This window comes from Salmo salar, chromosome ssa06 (genome assembly GCF_905237065.1).
Source record: "Salmo salar chromosome ssa06, Ssal_v3.1, whole genome shotgun sequence".
NCBI classification, from domain to species: domain Eukaryota; kingdom Metazoa; phylum Chordata; class Actinopteri; order Salmoniformes; family Salmonidae; genus Salmo; species Salmo salar.
In genome coordinates, this window is record NC_059447.1 from 92,725,246 (window position 1) to 92,744,642 (window position 19,397).

Sequence of the window (19,397 nt, forward strand, 5' to 3'; positions counted from 1 at the left end):
AATATATTTTTTATCCATTTTAGAATATCAGAATGTGAAAAAAGTCAAGGGATCTGAATACTTTCCGATAAGATGGTACAGTGGTAGTGAGAGGAGGACAGGTTCATATAAATGACTGGAATGGAATCAATGGTATATGTTTTATAGTGTTCCATTCATTCCGTTCCTTTACTATGAGCCCATTCTCCTATTTAAAGTGTAACCAGCCACCATTGATGTGGCTGTATCGGATACTCACTTCAGATACTTCCTGTCTGACGTGTCTGTACACAATGATCTGTTCTGGACGGTGGTTTACAGCTGCGTTTCATAATTACAGTTCTCACAAGAAAACCTGAGTCTGTTAGTTAACTAATAATCTAGCCCTTAACCAGTTGAAAAAAATCAGGTGTGTATACATTGATAGCAGATGTTGCAAAACGTTGTGCAACAGAATCCGAAGCAAACAGTTTTCCATTTAGAGTAAACTGTTTCCGTTTCAAAAACGTTTTTGCAACACACTAAACGTTTTTGCAACAGACTAAACGTTTTTGCAACACACTAAATGTTTTTGCAACAGACTAAAAGCTTTGTAAAAGACTAAACATTTTGCAACACACTAAACGTTTTTGCAACAGACTAAAAGCTTTGTAAAAGACTAATAATTTTGCAACAGACAAAAACGTTTTGCAACTAAATCCCAACTACTGAATCCACTCCAGGTGTGTTTGTCCAATAAGAGTTCGTACTGTTGGAGGAACGTGAAAACCAAGAAACACTGTCTTAAAGGTCCATTGCAGTCGAAAGCGTGATTTTCCTGTGTTTTATATTTACTGAACGAAAATATAAACGCAACATGCAACAATTTTTACAATTTTACTGAGTTACAGTTCATTCTCTATAAGGAAATCAGTCAACAGAAATAAATACATTAGGCCTTAATCTATGGAATTCACGTGACTGGGCAGGGGCTCAGGCGTGGTTACACGTGGTCTGCGGTTGTGAAGCCGGTTGGAGGTACTGCAAAATTCTCTAAAATGACGTTGGAGGCGGCTTATGGTAGAGAAATTAACATTCAATTTTCTGTCAACAGCTCTGATGGACATTCCTGTAGTCAGCATGCCAATTGCACGCTCCCTCAAAACTTGAGAGACATCTGTGGCATTGTGTTGTGTGACAAAACTGCACATTTTAAAGTGACCTTTTTTTTGTCCCCAGCACAAGGTGCACCCGTGTAATGATCATGCTGTTTAATCTGCTTTTTTTCTATGCCACACCTGTCAGGTGGATGGATTATCTTGGCAAAGGAGAAAAGCTCACTAACAGGGATGAAAACAAATTTGTGCACAAAATTTGAGTTAAATAAGCATTTATTTTTGTGCGTATGAAAAAATTGTCTGGTATCTTTTTATTTCAGCTCTTGAAACACGGGACCAACACTTTACATGTTGCGTTTATATGTTTTGTTCAGTGTAGTACAGCCCACAGCCATATGGCATTGGAATAGTACTGTGAAATGTTTGTCCTTTTAGTGTAACAGCTGTTTGAAAAACCTGCCTGAAATGTGAATTTATAGGGAAGGGACATTAGTTAATAGACCAATTAAAAATAATGTTCAAAATTAACCTCTCTACCGATAGCAGTTATTTTTCAGTTTTTTTTATTATCTTTGCTAAAAATCATGTTTATTTATTTTTGTTGCCCATTTTAAATGAAAACAATCACAGTAAGGTACCTAATTGTTACCCAGAAATGATTTGATATTTACATAAAGAAAATGGCTCCATTGGAACTTTTAAAAGGACAATAGCAGTGGGTGTTTGACCTTTCACCTCTGATCAGAACATCAGCTGTCATTTCATGTTCTAACGGAGTTGGGAAACACTGCAGTGAGCAGACTAACAGGTATGACCAGCCCTTCTGTAGCCTCCTGTCCTCCTGTCTAATGGCCATATTTACGTCCCAAATGGCACCCTATTCCCTATGTAGAGCACTACTTTAGACCAGCCCTATGGCACCCTATTCCCTATGCAGTGCACTACTTTAGACAAGCCCTATGGCACCCTATTCCCTATGTAGAGCACTACTTTAGGCCAGCCCTATGGCACCCTATTCCCTATGCAGTGCACTACTTTAGACCAGCCCTATGGCACCCTATTCCCTATGCAGTGCACTACTTTAGACCAGCCCTATGGCACCCTATTCCCTATGTAGAGCACTACTTTAGACCAGCCCTATGGCACCCTATTCCCTATGTAGAGCACTACTTTAGACCCGCCCTATGGCACCCTATTCCCTATGCAGTGCACTACTTTAGACCAGCCCTATGGCACCCTATTCCCTATGTAGAGCACTACTTTAGACCAGCCCTATGGCACCCTATTCCCTATGCAGTGCACTACTTTAGACCAGCCCTATGGCACCCTATTCCCTATGCAGTGCACTACTTTAGACCAGCCCTATGGCACCCTATTCCCTATGTAGAGCACTACTTTAGACAAGCCCTATGGCACCCTATTCCCTATGTAGAGCACTACATTAGACCAGCCCTATGGCACCCTATTCCCTATGTAGAGCACTACATTAGACCAGCCCTATGGCACCCTATTCCCTATGCAGTGCACTACTTTAGACCAGCCCTATGGCACCCTATTCCCTATGTAGAGCACTACTTTAGACCAGCCCTATGGCACCCTATTCCCTATGTAGAGCACTACTTTAGACCAGCCCTATGGCACCCTATTCCCTATGTAGAGCACTACTTTTGAACAGAGCTCTATAGGTAGTGCACTGCATAGGGAATAGTGTGCTGTTTGGAATGACATCCTAGTAGACCAAAAGGTGGCTGGGGTTTCTGCTGTATGGGAGATGTTTTTGTATCTTAGTTGCCAAACTGTTGAAAGATAGACATATCTATTATGTATTTTTTTTGTAATAATAAAACAATCCAAAGTAGCAATGATAATTAATAACGAGAATAATGTTGTGTTTGTGATATCAAAAGAGGATTATCGCGCAAAGGTTTGGTTGGTGCAGTCATGTAACCTTTATTTAAACTAGGCAAGTCAGTTAAGAACAAATTCTTATTTTACAATGACGGCCTACCAATGATGTAATCACCATCGCACTGCACACTGCCCTATCCCTTCTGTTCATTGACTATAATGCAGCTGTTACGTGCCTCCTAGTAAGAGGGAGGTGCAGGAATCAGGAGCAGGAGAGCAAGGAAGTCCCAGTGGCACAATCGTTTATTAAAGGAGTCCCAACTCAACAACAACATGAGGGGGAAACACACTCAAACGAAGTCGCCACACACAGGGAAAGTAACGCAACACACGGAGGAGAAACCTCTACTCCTAAACTTATATCTAAACGGTACAACTACCGTGAGAAAAGAAAACCCCGTGGTGCAGACACGCACCCCTAACAAAGTATCACATACAAACAATCCCGCACAAAGACTAGCAGGCAGCGGAGGTAAATAAACCCACCCAAATCAACTAATAGGACACAGGTGTGAACAAAACAGACAGACACAAACGAAAAGGAAAAATGGATCGGTGGCAGCTAGTAGGCCCGGCGACGACGACCGCCGAGCACCGCCCGAACAGGGAGAGGAGCCACCTTCGGTGGAAGTCGTGACAAGCAGCCTTCAACACCATGGTACCTTCCAAGCTCATCATTAAGCTCGAGGCCCTGGGTCTGAACCCCACCCTGTGCAACTGGGTCCTGGACTTCCTGACGGGCCGCCCCCAGGTGGTGAAGGTAGGAAACAGCACCTCTACTTCACTGATCCTCAACACTGATCCTCAACACTGACTGAAAAACAGCTTCTATCTCAAGGCCATCAGACTGTTAAACAGCCATCACTAACACAGAGAGGCTGCTGCCTATATACACAGACTTAAAATCACTGGCCACTTTAATAATGGAACACTAGTCACTTTAATAATGTTTACATATTTTGTATAACTCATCTCATCTGTATATACTGTATTCTATTCTATTCTACTGTATCTTAGTCTATGTATTACTCATCTCATATGTATATACTGTATTCTATCCTATCCTACTGTATCTTAGTCTATGTATTACTCATCTCATATGTATATACTGTATTCTATCCTATCCTACTGTATCTTAGTCTATGTATTACTCATCTCATATGTATATACTGTATTCTATTCTATTCTACTGTATCTTAGTCTATGTATTACTCATCTCATATGTATATACTGTATTCTATCCTATTCTACTGTATCTTAGTCTATGCCGCTCTGACATTGCTCGTCCATATATGTATATATTCTTAATTCCATTCCTTTACATAGATTTGTGTGTATTGCGTGTATTGTTGTGTAATTTGTTAGATATTACTTGTTAGATATTTACTGCACTGTTGAAGCAGGAAACAACAAGCATTTCGCAAACACCCGCAATAACATCTGCTAATCACGTGTATGTGACCAATAAAATGTGATTTGATTTGATTTGATATAGGGAATGGGATACCATTTGGGATACACATTCTGTCAATAACATCTGCTAGATAGGTGTATGTTACCAATACAATTTGATTTGATTTGAACAGGGCTAACTTGAACTATGCTGTGCTGGTTCAGATATGCACAGTTCCAGCCACTATGTTAGATGATGTCACGATTCCCACCGACGGTGGCGCCCCCTCCTGCTCGGGTGGCGCTCGGCGGTCGTCGTCACCGGCCTACTAGCTGCCACCGATTCCCTTTTTTTGGTTTTCCCTTCCTTTTGTGCACCTGTGTTTAGTTTGGTTAATTAGCGGGGCTATTTATGTTAGCTGGTCCGCTTCCGTGTTGTGCGGGATTATTTCTAAAGTGACGGTTCATGTTTGTGTCGGCGCTATTTTACGACCGTGTGTATTTTCTCCCCTGTGTGTGTGGGAGTATTTTTGTTTAATGTGTGAGTGTACATTAAATACGCCACTACCCTGTGCTCGCTGCTTCCTGTGCCTCATTCCTTCACCACGACTGCCAATCCATTACAGATGACTAATAATTAACCAGGCCAGTACAGTATAACTTGGTTAGCCCTATACTATAAATTAGACATTAGGTTCTTACCAGACACCAACAGTTACGTGAGAAAAGTAACAACTTTCTAGGAAAAGGGTTGCAAAAATTCCAGTAACAAATACTATTACAGCAGAGCACTGGAGAGATATCCTCCTGTAGGGTTTAACTCCAACCCTGTTCCTGGAGAGATACCGTCCTGTAAGTTTTAACTCCAACCCTGTTCCTGGAGAGATATCCTCCTGTAGGGTTTAACTCCAACCCTGTTCCTGGAGAGATATCCTCCTGTAGGTTTTAACTCCAACCCTGTTCCTGGAGAGATACCCTCCTGTAGGGTTTAACTCCAACCCTGTTCCTGGAGAGATACCCTCCTGTAGGTTTTAACTCCAACCCTGTTCCTGGAGAGATATCCTCCTGTAGGTTTTAACTCCAACCCTGTTCCTGGAGAGATATCCTCCTGTAGGTTTTAACTCCAACCCTGTTCCTGGAGAGATACCCCTCCTGGAGGTTTTAACTCCAACCCTGTTCCTGGAGAGCTACCCCTCCTGGAGGGTTTTAACTCCAACCCTGTTCCTGGAGAGATACCCCTGCTGTAGGTTTTAACTCCAACCCTGTTCCTGGAGAGATACCCCTCCTGTAGGTTTTAACTCCAACCCTGTTCCTGGAGAGATACCCGTCCTGTAGGTTTTAACTCCAACCCTGTTCCTGGAGAGATACCCTCCTGTAGGTTTTAACTCCAACCCTGTTCCTGGAAAGAGATCCTCCTGTAGGTTTTAACTCCAACCCTGTTCCTGGAGAGATACCCCTCCTGTAGGTTTTAACTCCAACCCTGTTCCTGGAGAGATCCCCCTCCTGGAGGGTTTTAACTCCAACCCTGTTCCTGGAGAGATACCCCTGCTGTAGGTTTTAACTCCAACCCTGTTCCTGGAGAGATACCCTCCTGGAGGGTTTTAACTCCAACCCTGTTCCTGGAGAGAAACCCTCCTGTAGGTTTTAACTCCAACCCTGTTCCTGGAGAGATCCCCCTCCTGGAGGGTTTTAACTCCAACCCTGTTCCTGGAGAGATACCCCTGCTGTAGGTTTTAACTCCAACCCTGTTCCTGGAGAGATACCCCTCCTGTAGGTTTTAACTCCAACCCTGTTCCTGGAGAGATCCCCCTCCTGGAGGGTTTTAACTCCAACCCTGTTCCTGGAGAGATACCCCTCCTGTAGGTTTTAACTCCAACCCTGTTCCTGGAGAGATACCCCTCCTGTAGGTTTTAACTCCAACCCTGTTCCTGGAGAGATACCCTCCTGTAGGTTTTAACTCCAACCCTGTTCCTGGAGAGATACCCTCCTGGAGGTTTTAACTCCAACCCTGTTCCTGGAGAGATACCCCTCCTGTAGGTTTTAACTCCAACCCTGTTCCTGGAGAGATACCCTCCTGTAGGTTTTAACTCCAACCCTGTTCCTGGAGAGATACCCTCCTGGAGGTTTTAACTCCAACCCTGTTCCTGGAGAGATATCCTCCTGTAGGTTTTAACTCCAACCCTGTTCCTGGAGAGATGCCCTCCTGTAGGTTTTAACTCCAACCCTGTTCCTGGAGAGATATCCTCCTGTAGGTTTTAACTCCAACCCTGTTCCTGGAGAGATACCCTCCTGTAGGTTTTAACTCCAACCCTGTTCCTGGAGAGATACCCCTCCTGGAGGTTTTAACTCCAACCCTGTTCCTGGAGAGATACCCTCCTGTAGGTTTTAACTCCAACCCTGTTCCTGGAGAGATACCCCTCCTGGAGGTTTTAACTCCAACCCTGTTCCTGGAGAGATACCCCTCCTGGAGGTTTTAACTCCAACCCTGTTCCTGGAGAGAGATCCTCCTGTAGGTTTTAACTCCAACCCTGTTCCTGGAGAGATACCCCTCCTGGAGGTTTTAACTCCTACCGTCCTCTCACTATTCCCTATATAATAATTATGTACTATATAACTGCCTGGCAGGTGTCCACATAGTTCTGGTCATGTCGGCCTGGTAATATGTTAGTATGTTACAGGTAGGAGTTGTACTGGTAATATGTTAGTATGTTATAGGTAGGAGTTGTACCTGCCTGGTAATATGTTAGTATGTTATAGGTAGGAGTTGTACTGGTAATATGTTAGTATGTTACAGGTAGGAGTTGTACTAGTAATATGTTAGTATGTTATAGGTAGGAGTTGTACCTGCCTGGTATTATGTTAGCATGTTATAGGTAGGAGTTGTACTGGTAATATATTAGTATGTTTTAGGTAGGAGTTTTACTGGTAATATGTTAGTATGTTATAGGTAGGAGTTGTACCCTGGTAATATGTTAGTATGTTATAGGTAGGAGTTATACTGGTAATATGTTAGCATGTTATAGGTAGGAGTTGTACTGGTAATATGTTAGTATGTTTTAGGTAGAAGTTGTACTGGTAATATGTTAGTATGTTTTAGGTAGGAGTTGTACCTGCCTGGTATTATGTTAGCATGTTATAGGTAGGAGTTGTACTGGTAATATATTAGTATGTTTTAGGTAGGAGTTTTACTGGTAATATGTTAGTATGTTATAGGTAGGAGTTGGACTGGTAATATGTTAGTATGTTATAGGTAGGAGTTGTACTGGTAATATGTTAGTATGTTATAGGTAGGAGTTGTACTGGTAATATGTTAGTATGTTATAGGTAGGAGTTGTACTGGTAATATGTTAGTATGTTATAGGTAGGAGTTGTACTGGTAATATGTTAGTATGTTATAGGTAGGAGTTGTACTGGTAATATGTTAGTATGTTATAGGTAGGAGTTGTACTGGTAATATGTTAGTATGTTATTGGTAGGAGTTGTACTGGTAATGTGTTAGTATGTTATAGGTAGGAATTGTACTGGTAATATGTTAGTATGTTATAGGTAGGAGTTGTACCTGCCTGGTAATATGTTAGTATGTTATAGGTAGGAGTTGTACTGGTAATATGTTAGCATGTTATAGGTAGGAGTTGTACTGGTAATATGTTAGTATGTTATAGGTAGGAGTTGTACTAGTAATATGTTAGTATGTTATAGGTAGGAGTTGTACCTGCCTGGTAATATGTTAGTATGTTATAGCTAGGAGTTGTACTAGTAATATGTTAGTATGTTATAGGTAGGAGTTGTACCTGCCTGGTAATATGTTAGTATGTTTTAGGTAGGAGTTGTACTGGTAATATGTTAGTATGTTATAGGTAGGAGTTGTACTGGTAATATGTTAGTATGTTTTAGGTAGGAGTTGTACTAGTAATATGTTAGTATGTTTTAGGTAGGAGTTGTACCTGCCTGGTATTATGTTAGCATGTTATAGGTAGGAGTTGTACTGGTAATATGTTAGTATGTTTTAGGTAGGAGTTGTACTGGTAATATGTTAGTATGTTTTAGGTAGGAGTTGTACTGGTATTATGTTAGTATGTTATAGGTAGGAGTTGTATTGGTAATATGTTAGTATGTTATAAGTAGGAGTTGTACTAGTAATATCTTAGTATGTTATAGGTAGGAGTTGTACTGGTAATATGTTAGTATGTTATAGGTAGGAGTTGTACTGGTAATATGTTAGTATGTTATAGGTAGGAGTTGTACTGGTAATATGTTAGTATGTTTTAAGTAGGAGTTGTACTAGTAATATGTTAGTATGTTATAGGTAGGAGTTGTACTGGTAATATGTTAGTATGTTATAGATTAGAGTTTTACTGGTAATATGTTAGTATGTTTTAGGTAGGAGTTGTACTGGTAATATGTTAGTATGTTATAGGTAGGAGTTGTACTGGTAATATGACAGTATGTTATAGGTAGGAGTTGAACTAGTAATATGTTAGTATGTTATAGGTAGGAGTTGTACCTGCCTGGTAATATGTTAGTATGTTTTAGGTAGGAGTTGTACTGGTAATATGTTAGTATGTTATAGGTAGGAGTTGTACTGGTAATATGTTAGTATGTTTTAGGTATAAGTTGTACCTGCCTGGTAATATGTTAGTATGTTATAGGTAGGAGTTGTACTGGTAATATGTTAGTATGTTATAGGTAGGAGTTGTACCAGCCTGGTAATATGTTAGTATGTTATAGGCAGGAGTTGTACCTGCCTGGTAATATTTTAGTATGTTTTAGGTAGGAGTTGTACTGGTAATATGTTAGTATGTTATAGGTAGGAGTTGTACCTGCCTGGTAATATGTTAGTATGTTATAGGTAGGAGTTGTACTGGTAATATGTTAGTATGTTATAGGTAGGAGTTGTACTGGTAATATGTTAGTATGTTATAGGTAGGAGTTGTACTGGTAATATTTTAGTATGTTATAGGTAGGAGTTGTACCTGCCTGGTAATATGTTAGTATGTTATAGGTAGGAGTTGTACTGGTAATATGTTAGTATGTTATAGGTAGGAGTTGTACTGGTAATATGTTAGTATGTTATAGGTAGGAGTTGGACTGGTAATATGTTAGTATGTTATAGGTAGGAGTTGTACTGGTAATATGTTAGTATGTTATAGGTAGGAGTTGTACTGGTAATATGTTAGTATGTTATAGGTAGGAGTTGTACTGGTAATATGTTAGTATGTTATAGGTAGGAGTTGTACTGGTAATATGTTAGTATGTTATTGGTAGGAGTTGTACTGGTAATATGTTAGTATGTTATAGGTACGAATTGTACTGGTAATATGTTAGTATGTTATAGGTAGGAGTTGTACCTGCCTGGTAATATGTTAGTATGTTATAGGTAGGAGTTGTACTGGTAATATGTTAGCATGTTATAGGTAGGAGTTGTACTGGTAATATGTTAGTATGTTATAGGTAGGAGTTGTACTAGTAATATGTTAGTATGTTATAGGTAGGAGTTGTACCTGCCTGGTAATATGTTAGTATGTTATAGGTAGGAGTTGTACTAGTAATATGTTAGTATGTTATAGGTAGGAGTTGTACCTGCCTGGTAATATGTTAGTATGTTTTAGGTAGGAGTTGTACTGGTAATATGTTAGTATGTTATAGGTAGGAGTTGTACTGGTAATATGTTAGTATGTTTTAGGTAGGAGTTGTACTAGTAATATGTTAGTATGTTTTAGGTAGGAGTTGTACCTGCCTGGTATTATGTTAGCATGTTATAGGTAGGAGTTGTACTGGTAATATGTTAGTATGTTTTAGGTAGGAGTTGTACTGGTAATATGTTAGTATGTTTTAGGTAGGAATTGTACTGGTATTATGTTAGTATGTTATAGGTAGGAGTTGTATTGGTAATATGTTAGTATGTTATAAGTAGGAGTTGTACTAGTAATATCTTACTATGTTATAGGTAGGAGTTGTACTGGTAATATGTTAGTATGTTATAGGTAGGAGTTGTACTGGTAATATGTTAGTATGTTATAGGTAGGAGTTGTACTGGTAATATGTTAGTATGTTTTAGGTAGGAGTTGTACTAGTAATATGTTAGTATGTTATAGGTAGGAGTTGTACTGGTAATATGTTAGTATGTTATAGATTAGAGTTTTACTGGTAATATGTTAGTATGTTTTAGGTAGGAGTTGTACTGGTAATATGTTAGTATGTTATAGGTAGGAGTTGTACTGGTAATATGTTAGTATGTTATAGGTAGGAGTTGAACTAGTAATATGTTAGTATGTTATAGGTAGGAGTTGTACCTGCCTGGTAATATGTTAGTATGTTTTAGGTAGGAGTTGTACTGGTAATATGTTAGTATGTTATAGGTAGGAGTTGTACTGGTAATATGTTAGTATGTTTTAGGTATAAGTTGTACCTGCCTGGTAATATGTTAGTATGTTATAGGTAGGAGTTGTACTGGTAATATGTTAGTATGTTATAGGTAGGAGTTGTACCTGCCTGGTAATATGTTAGTATGTTATAGGCAGGAGTTGTACCTGCCTGGTAATATTTTAGTATGTTTTAGGTAGGAGTTGTACTGGTAATATGTTAGTATGTTATAGGTAGGAGTTGTACCTGCCTGGTAATATGTTAGTATGTTATAGGTAGGAGTTGTACTGGTAATATGTTAGTATGTTATAGGTAGGAGTTGTACTGGTAATATGTTAGTATGTTATAGGTAGGAGTTGTACTGGTAATATTTTAGTATGTTATAGGTAGGAGTTGTACCTGCCTGGTAATATGTTAGTATGTTATAGGTAGGAGTTGTACTGGTAATATGTTAGTATGTTATAGGTAGGAGTTGTACTGGTAATATGTTAGTATGTTATAGGTAGGAGTTGTACTGGTAATATGTTAGTATGTTATAGGTAGGAGTTGTACTGGTAATATGTTAGTATGTTATAGGTAGGAGTTGTACTGGTAATATGTTAGTATGTTATAGGTAGGAGTTGTACTGGTAATATGTTAGTATGTTTTAGGTAGGAGTTGTACTGGTAATATGTTAGTATGTTATAGATTAGAGTTTTACTGGTAATATGTTAGTATGTTTTAGGTAGGAGTTGTACTGGTAATATGTTAGTATGTTATAGGTAGGAGTTGTACTGGTAATATGTTAGTATGTTATAGGTAGGAGTTGAACTAGTAATATGTTATTATGTTATAGGTAGGAGTTGTACCTGCCTGGTAATATGTTAGTATGTTTTAGGTAGGAGTTGTACTGGTAATATGTTAGTATGTTATAGGTAGGAGTTGTACTGGTAATATGTTAGTATGTTTTAGGTATAAGTTGTACCTGCCTGGTAATATGTTAGTATGTTATAGGTAGGAGTTGTACTGGTAATATGTTAGTATGTTATAGGTAGGAGTTGTACCTGCCTGGTAATATGTTAGTATGTTATAGGTAGGAGTTGTACTGGTAATATGTTAGTATGTTATAGGTAGGAGTTGTACTGGTAATATGTTAGTATGTTATAGGTAGGAGTTGTACTGGTAATATTTTAGTATGTTATAGGTAGGAGTTGTACCTGCCTGGTAATATGTTAGTATGTTATAGGTAGGAGTTGTACTGGTAATATGTTAGTATGTTATAGGTAGGAGTTGTACTGGTAATATGTTAGTATGTTATAGGTAGGAGTTGTACTAGTAATATGTTAGTATGTTATAGGTAGGAGTTGTACTGGTAATATGTTAGTATGTTATAGGTAGGAGTTGTACCTGCCTGGTATTATGTTAGCATGTTATAGGTAGGAGTTGTACTGGTAATATGTTAGTATGTTTTAGGTAGGAGTTGTACTGGTAATATGTTAGTATGTTATAGGTAGGAGTTGGACTGGTAATATGTCAGTATGTTTTAGGTAGGAGTTGTACTGGTTATATGTTAGTATGTTATAGGTAGGAGTTGTACTGGTAATATGTTAGTATGTTATAGGTAGGAGTTGTACTGGTAATATGTTAGTATGTTATAGGTAGGAGTTGGACTGGTAATATGTCAGTATGTTTTAGGTAGGAGTTGTACTGGTAATATGTTAGTATGTTATAGGTAGGAGTTGTACTGGTAATATGTTAGTATGTTATAGGTAGGAGTTGTACTGGTAATATGTTAGTATGTTATAGGTAGGAGTTGTACCTGCCTGGTAATATGTTAGTATGTTATAGGTAGGAGTTGTACTGGTAATATGTTAGTATGTTATAGGTAGGAGTTGTACTGGTAATATGTTAGTATGTTATAGGTAGGAGTTGTACTGGTAATATGTTAGTATGTTATAGGTAGGAGTTGTACTGGTAATATGTTAGTATGTTTTAGGTAGGAGTTGTACTGGTAATATGTTAGTATGTTATAGATTAGAGTTTTACTGGTAATATGTTAGTATGTTTTAGGTAGGAGTTGTACTGGTAATATGTTAGTATGTTATAGGTAGGAGTTGTACTGGTAATATGTTAGTATGTTATAGGTAGGAGTTGAACTAGTAATATGTTAGTATGTTATAGGTAGGAGTTGTACCTGCCTGGTAATATGTTAGTATGTTTTAGGTAGGAGTTGTACTGGTAATATGTTAGTATGTTATAGGTAGGAGTTGTACTGGTAATATGTTAGTATGTTTTAGGTATAAGTTGTACCTGCCTGGTAATATGTTAGTATGTTATAGGTAGGAGTTGTACTGGTAATATGTTAGTATGTTATATGTAGGAGTTGTACCTGCCTGGTAATATGTTAGTATGTTATAGGCAGGAGTTGTACCTGCCTGGTAATATTTTAGTATGTTTTAGGTAGGAGTTGTACTGGTAATATGTTAGTATGTTATAGGTAGGAGTTGTACCTGCCTGGTAATATGTTAGTATGTTATAGGTAGGAGTTGTACTGGTAATATGTTAGTATGTTATAGGTAGGAGTTGTACTGGTAATATGTTAGTATGTTATAGGTAGGAGTTGTACTGGTAATATTTTAGTATGTTATAGGTAGGAGTTGTACCTGCCTGGTAATATGTTAGTATGTTATAGGTAGGAGTTGTACTGGTAATATGTTAGTATGTTATAGGTAGGAGTTGTACTGGTAATATGTTAGTATGTTATAGGTAGGAGTTGTACTAGTAATATGTTAGTATGTTATAGGTAGGAGTTGTACTGGTAATATGTTAGTATGTTATAGGTAGGAGTTGTACCTGCCTGGTAATATGTTAGCATGTTATAGGTAGGAGTTGTACTGGTAATATGTTAGTATGTTTTAGGTAGGAGTTGTACTGGTAATATGTTAGTATGTTATAGGTAGGAGTTGGACTGGTAATATGTCAGTATGTTTTAGGTAGGAGTTGTACTGGTAATATGTTAGTATGTTATAGGTAGGAGTTGTACTGGTAATATGTTAGTATGTTATAGGTAGGAGTTGTACTGGTAATATGTTAGTATGTTATAGGTAGGAGTTGGACTGGTAATATGTCAGTATGTTTTAGGTAGGAGTTGTACTGGTAATATGTTAGTATGTTATAGGTAGGAGTTGTACTGGTAATATGTTAGTATGTTATAGGTAGGAGTTGTACTGGTAATATGTTAGTATGTTATAGGTAGGAGTTGTACCTGCCTGGTAATATGTTAGTATGTTATAGGTAGGAGTTGTACTGGTAATATGTTAGTATGTTTTAGGTAGGAGTTGTACCTGCCTGGTAATATGTTAGTATGTTATAGGTAGGAGTTGTACTGGTAATATGTTAGTATGTTTTAGGTAGGAGTTGTACTGGTAATATGTTAGTATGTTATAGGTAGGAGTTTTACTAGTAATATGTTAGTATGTTAAAGGTAGGAGTTGTACTATTAATATGTTAGTATGTTATAGGTAGGAGTTGTACTGGTAATATGTTAGTATGTTATAGGTAGGAGTGGTACTGGTAATATGTTAGTATGTTTTAGGTAGGAGTTGTACTGGTAATATGTTAGTATGTTTTAGGTAGGAGTTGTACCTGCCTGGTAATATGTTAGTATGTTTTAGGTAGGAGTTGTACTGGTAATATGTTAGTATGTTATCGGTAGGAGTTGTACCTGCCTGGTAATATGTTAGTATGTTATAGGTAGGAGTTGTACTGGTAATATGTTAGTATGTTATAGGTAGGAGTTGTACTGGTAATATGTTAGTATGTTATAGGTAGGAGTTGTACTGGTAATATTTTAGTATGTTATAGGTAGGAGTTGTACCTGCCTGGTAATATGTTAGTATGTTATAGGTAGGAGTTGTACTGGTAATATGTTAGTATGTTATAGGTAGGAGTTGTACTGGTAATATGTTAGTATGTTATAGGTAGGAGTTGTACTAGTAATATGTTAGTATGTTATAGGTAGGAGTTGTACTGGTAATATGTTAGTATGTTATAGGTAGGAGTTGTACCTGCCTGGTATTATGTTAGCATGTTATAGGTAGGAGTTGTACTGGTAATATGTTAGTATGTTTTAGGTAGGAGTTGTACTGGTAATATGTTAGTATGTTATAGGTAGGAGTTGGACTGGTAATATGTCAGTATGTTTTAGGTAGGAGTTGTACTGGTAATATGTTAGTATGTTATAGGTAGGAGTTGTACTGGTAATATGTTAGTATGTTATAGGTAGGAGTTGTACTGGTAATATGTTAGTATGTTATAGGTAGGAGTTGGACTGGTAATATGTCAGTATGTTTTAGGTAGGAGTTGTACTGGTAATATGTTAGTATGTTATAGGTAGGAGTTGTACTGGTAATATGTTAGTATGTTATAGGTAGGAGTTGTACTGGTAATATGTTAGTATGTTATAGGTAGGAGTTGTACCTGCCTGGTAATATGTTAGTATGTTATAGGTAGGAGTTGTACTGGTAATATGTTAGTATGTTTTAGGTAGGAGTTGTACCTGCCTGGTAATATGTTAGTATGTTATAGGTAGGAGTTGTACTGGTAATATGTTAGTATGTTTTAGGTAGGAGTTGTACTGGTAATATGTTAGTATGTTATAGGTAGGAGTTTTACTAGTAATATGTTAGTATGTTAAAGGTAGGAGTTGTACTATTAATATGTTAGTATGTTATAGGTAGGAGTTGTACTGGTAATATGTTAGTATGTTATAGGTAGGAGTGGTACTGGTAATATGTTAGTATGTTTTAGGTAGGAGTTGTACTGGTAATATGTTAGTATGTTTTAGGTAGGAGTTGTACCTGCCTGGTAATATGTTAGTATGTTTTAGGTAGGAGTTGTACTGGTAATATGTTAGTATGTTATAGGTAGGAGTTGGACTGGTAATATGTTAGTATGTTTTAGGTAGGAGTTGTACCTGCTTGGTAATATGTTAGTATGTTACAGGTAGGAGTTGTACCTGCCTGGTAATATGTTAGTATGTTATAGGTAGGAGTTGTACTGGTAATATGTTAGTATGTTATAGGTAGGAGTTGTACTAGTAATATGTTGGTATGTTTTAGGTAGGAGTTGTACTGGTAATATGTTAGTATGTTATAGGTAGGAGTTGTACTGGTAATATGTTAGTATGTTAAAGGTAGGAGTTGTACCTGCCTGGTAATATGTTAGTATGTTATAGGTAGGAGTTGTACTGGTAATATGTTAGTATGTTATAGGTAGGAGTTGTACCTGCCTGGTAATATGTTAGTATGTTTTAGGTAGGAGTTGTACTGGTAATATGTTAGTATGTTATAGGTAGGAGTTGTACTGGTAATATGTTAGTATGTTATAGGTAGGAGTTGTACTGGTGATATGTTAGTATGTTTTAGGTAGGAGTTGTACCTGCCTGGTAATATGTTAGTATGTTATAGGTATGAGTTGTACTGGTAATATGTTAGTATGTTATAGGTAGGAGTTGTACTGGTAATATGTTAGTATGTTTTAGGTAGGAGTTGTACTGGTAATATGTTAGTATGTTATAGGTAGGCGTTGTACTGGTAATATGTTAGTATGTTATAGGTAGGAGTTGTACTGGTAATATGTTAGTATGTTTTAGGTAGGAGTTGTACTGGTAATATGTTAGTATATTTTAGGTAGGAGTTGTACCTGCCTGGTAATATGTTAGTATGTTATAGGTAGGAGTTGTACTGGTAATATGTTAGTATGTTATAGGTAGGAGTTGTACCTGCCTGGTAATATGTTAGTATGTTATAGGTAGGAGTTGTACCTGCCTGGTAATATGTTAGTATGTTTTAGGTAGGAGTTGTACCTGCCTGGTAATATGTTAATATGTTATAGGTAGGAGTTGTACTGGTAATATGTTAGTATGTTATAGGTAGGAGTTGTACTGGTAATATGTTAGTATGTTATAGGTAGGAGCTGTTGGTAGAACATTGTGCTTGCAAAAGGATTGTGAGTTTGATTCCCGTTGGGGCCACCAATAGGCAGAATATAAGCCTCTGCTAAAATGCCTTTATGACCTGTGGTAGTGGAGGTGGTTGTGTACACTAGTGTGCTATGTTGGAATTACATAATTGCCATGAGCACACACACACACACACACACACACACACACACACACACACACACACACACACACACACACACACACACACACACACACACACACACACACACACACACACACACACACACACAGCAATGACAGCACTCCTGATTGAATAATTGTACAGTTTTTAGTTGACATGTATTTTATAACAACCATTTACATTAAACATGAATAGTTCCATACTTTATTTAAGCATACTTTTAGTTTCCTGTTCCATATACATTAATACTAGTTACACAAATAGACTCCAGATATACAAAACAAACTTAAACATAGCACTCAATATTAAAATGGAATGTTGAGTCCAGACAACGGTGAAGCATTACTACATCATCAAGAGGAGACTGGAAGACTAAAGGGGGTTGTAGGGCGTAGCGATTAGGGGGTAGGGCGTAGCGATTAGGGGGTAGGGGAGAGGACGGATCTCAACACAACAATGCATTCTATCCATCCATTACTGCATCCCAAATGACACCCTATCCCAGGGATATTTAACTCTGACCCTACCAGGGCCAGAACCTGCTGGTTTTCTGTTTCATCCGGTGTCCCAGATCTAAATCAGTTCCTGTTGAGAGAGGGGGAACAATGAAAAACAACTGTGGATTGGGTTCGAGGTCCAGAGTTTAATTTCAGGGCCCTATTCCCTATACAGTGCAGGACATTAGACCAGAGCCCTGGTGAAAAGAAGTGCAGCATATTGGATATAGGGTGCCATTTGGGACACACTCCAGGTCATTCTGTTGGTCCAGGTCCTTTAGAACGGAATTCAGATACAGAAACATAGATACTAGCAGCTTCTCCCTCACCACAATCAATTATTAAATCTATCAATCAATCTATCAATCAACCAACCAACCAATCAATCATCCTCCAGTTTCAGTCGCCTGGATCCAGAGTGTAGAGACAACTCGTCAGGACGTTTCAGTCGACTGGATCCAGAGTGTAGAGACAACTCGTCAGGACGTTTCAGTCGACTGGATCCAGAGTGAAGAGACAACTCGTCAGGACGTTTCAGTCGACTGGATCCAGAGTGTAGAGACAACTCGTCAGGACGTTTCAGTCGCCTGGATCCAGAGTGTAGACACAACTCGTCAGGACGTTTCAGTCGACTGGATCCAGAGTGTAGAGACAACTCGTCAGGACGTTTCAGTCGACTGGATCCAGAGTGTAGAGACAACTCGTCAGGACGTTTCAGTCGACTGGATCCAGAGACAACTCGTCAGGACGTTTCAGTCGACTGGATCCAGAGTGAAGAGACAACTCGTCAGGCCGTTTCAGTCGACGGGATCCAGAGTGAAGAGACAACTCGTCAGGACGTTTCAGTCGACTGGATCCAGAGTGTAGAGACAACTCGTCAGGACGTTTCAGTCGACCTGATCCAGAGTGAAGACACAACTCGTCAGGACGTTTCAGCGTGGAAACCCCCGAGCGGGTCATGTCATGACGGACCAACCAATCAGGGACCATAGTTTGACACTGCCTCGTTCAGACTCTCCCACCGACAACCAACCAATCGTATGTCGTCACCGTGGGGGCAGAGTGAAACATTGAGGAGCGGTGAGGCTGTAAGTGAGGATGTGGTATAGGCTCTGGTCAAAAGTAGTGCACTATATGGGGAATAGGGTTCTAGTCAAAAGTAGTGCACTATGTAGGGAATAGGGTGCTATTTGGTACAGAACCAGAACCATGAGTCATCAGTACGAGACAAGATGAATCAGAACGGACAAGTGTGATGGAGAGAGAGAACATCTTCTTTATAAAGGCACCTTAAAGAGCGAACGGCCCTCCTCCCCCCCCCTCTCTATCTTCCGGAACATTCACATCTACCTCTCCCTTAGGGTTGGGGGGGGGGGTAGAATTACAGGTGTGTACCCCCCGTGATATGGGGGATTGTTCTTATTTAGTTAGTAAACAGGGATGTTTATGATGTGTCCTATAGGTAGGAGTCCATGGAGGGGTCTGTAGGTAGGAAGGAGTACATATGATGTCCTATAGGTATGATATCCTATAGGTATGATATCCTACAGGTATGATATCCTACAGGTATGATTCCAACAGGTATGATATCCTACAGGTATGATTCCAACAGGTATGATATCCTACAGGTATGATATCCTATAGGTATGATATCCTACAGGTATGATATCCTACAGGTATGATATCCTACAGGTATGATAGCCTACAGGTATGATATCCTACAGGTATGATATCCTACAGGTATGATATCCTATAGGTATGATATCCTACAGGTATGATATCCTACAGGTATGATTCCAACAGGTATGATATCCTACAGGTATGATATCCTATAGGTATGATATCCTATAGGTATGATATCCGACAGGTATGATATCCTACAGGTATGATATCCTACAGGTATGATATCCTATAGGTATGATATCCTACAGGTATGATATCCTACAGGTATGACATTCCTACAGGTATGATATCCTACAGGTATGATATCCTACAGGTATGATATCCTACAGGTATGATATCCTATAGGTATGATA

The 19,397-nt window shown here is 38.6% G+C and overlaps 1 protein-coding gene across 1 annotated transcript in view; it reads right to left on the reverse strand.

Annotated features, from left to right (window-relative positions):
• Positions 1-16,992: 16,992 nt before the first annotated feature.
• Positions 16,993-19,397, reverse strand: part of sgk1 (serum/glucocorticoid regulated kinase 1) — a 102,801-nt gene continuing 100,396 nt past the window's right edge. Inside the window, 1 exon segment of the mRNA XM_045721202.1 lies at positions 16,993-17,449. Coding sequence (XP_045577158.1) covers positions 17,443-17,449 — 7 coding nt within the window. The 3' untranslated portion in view covers positions 16,993-17,442.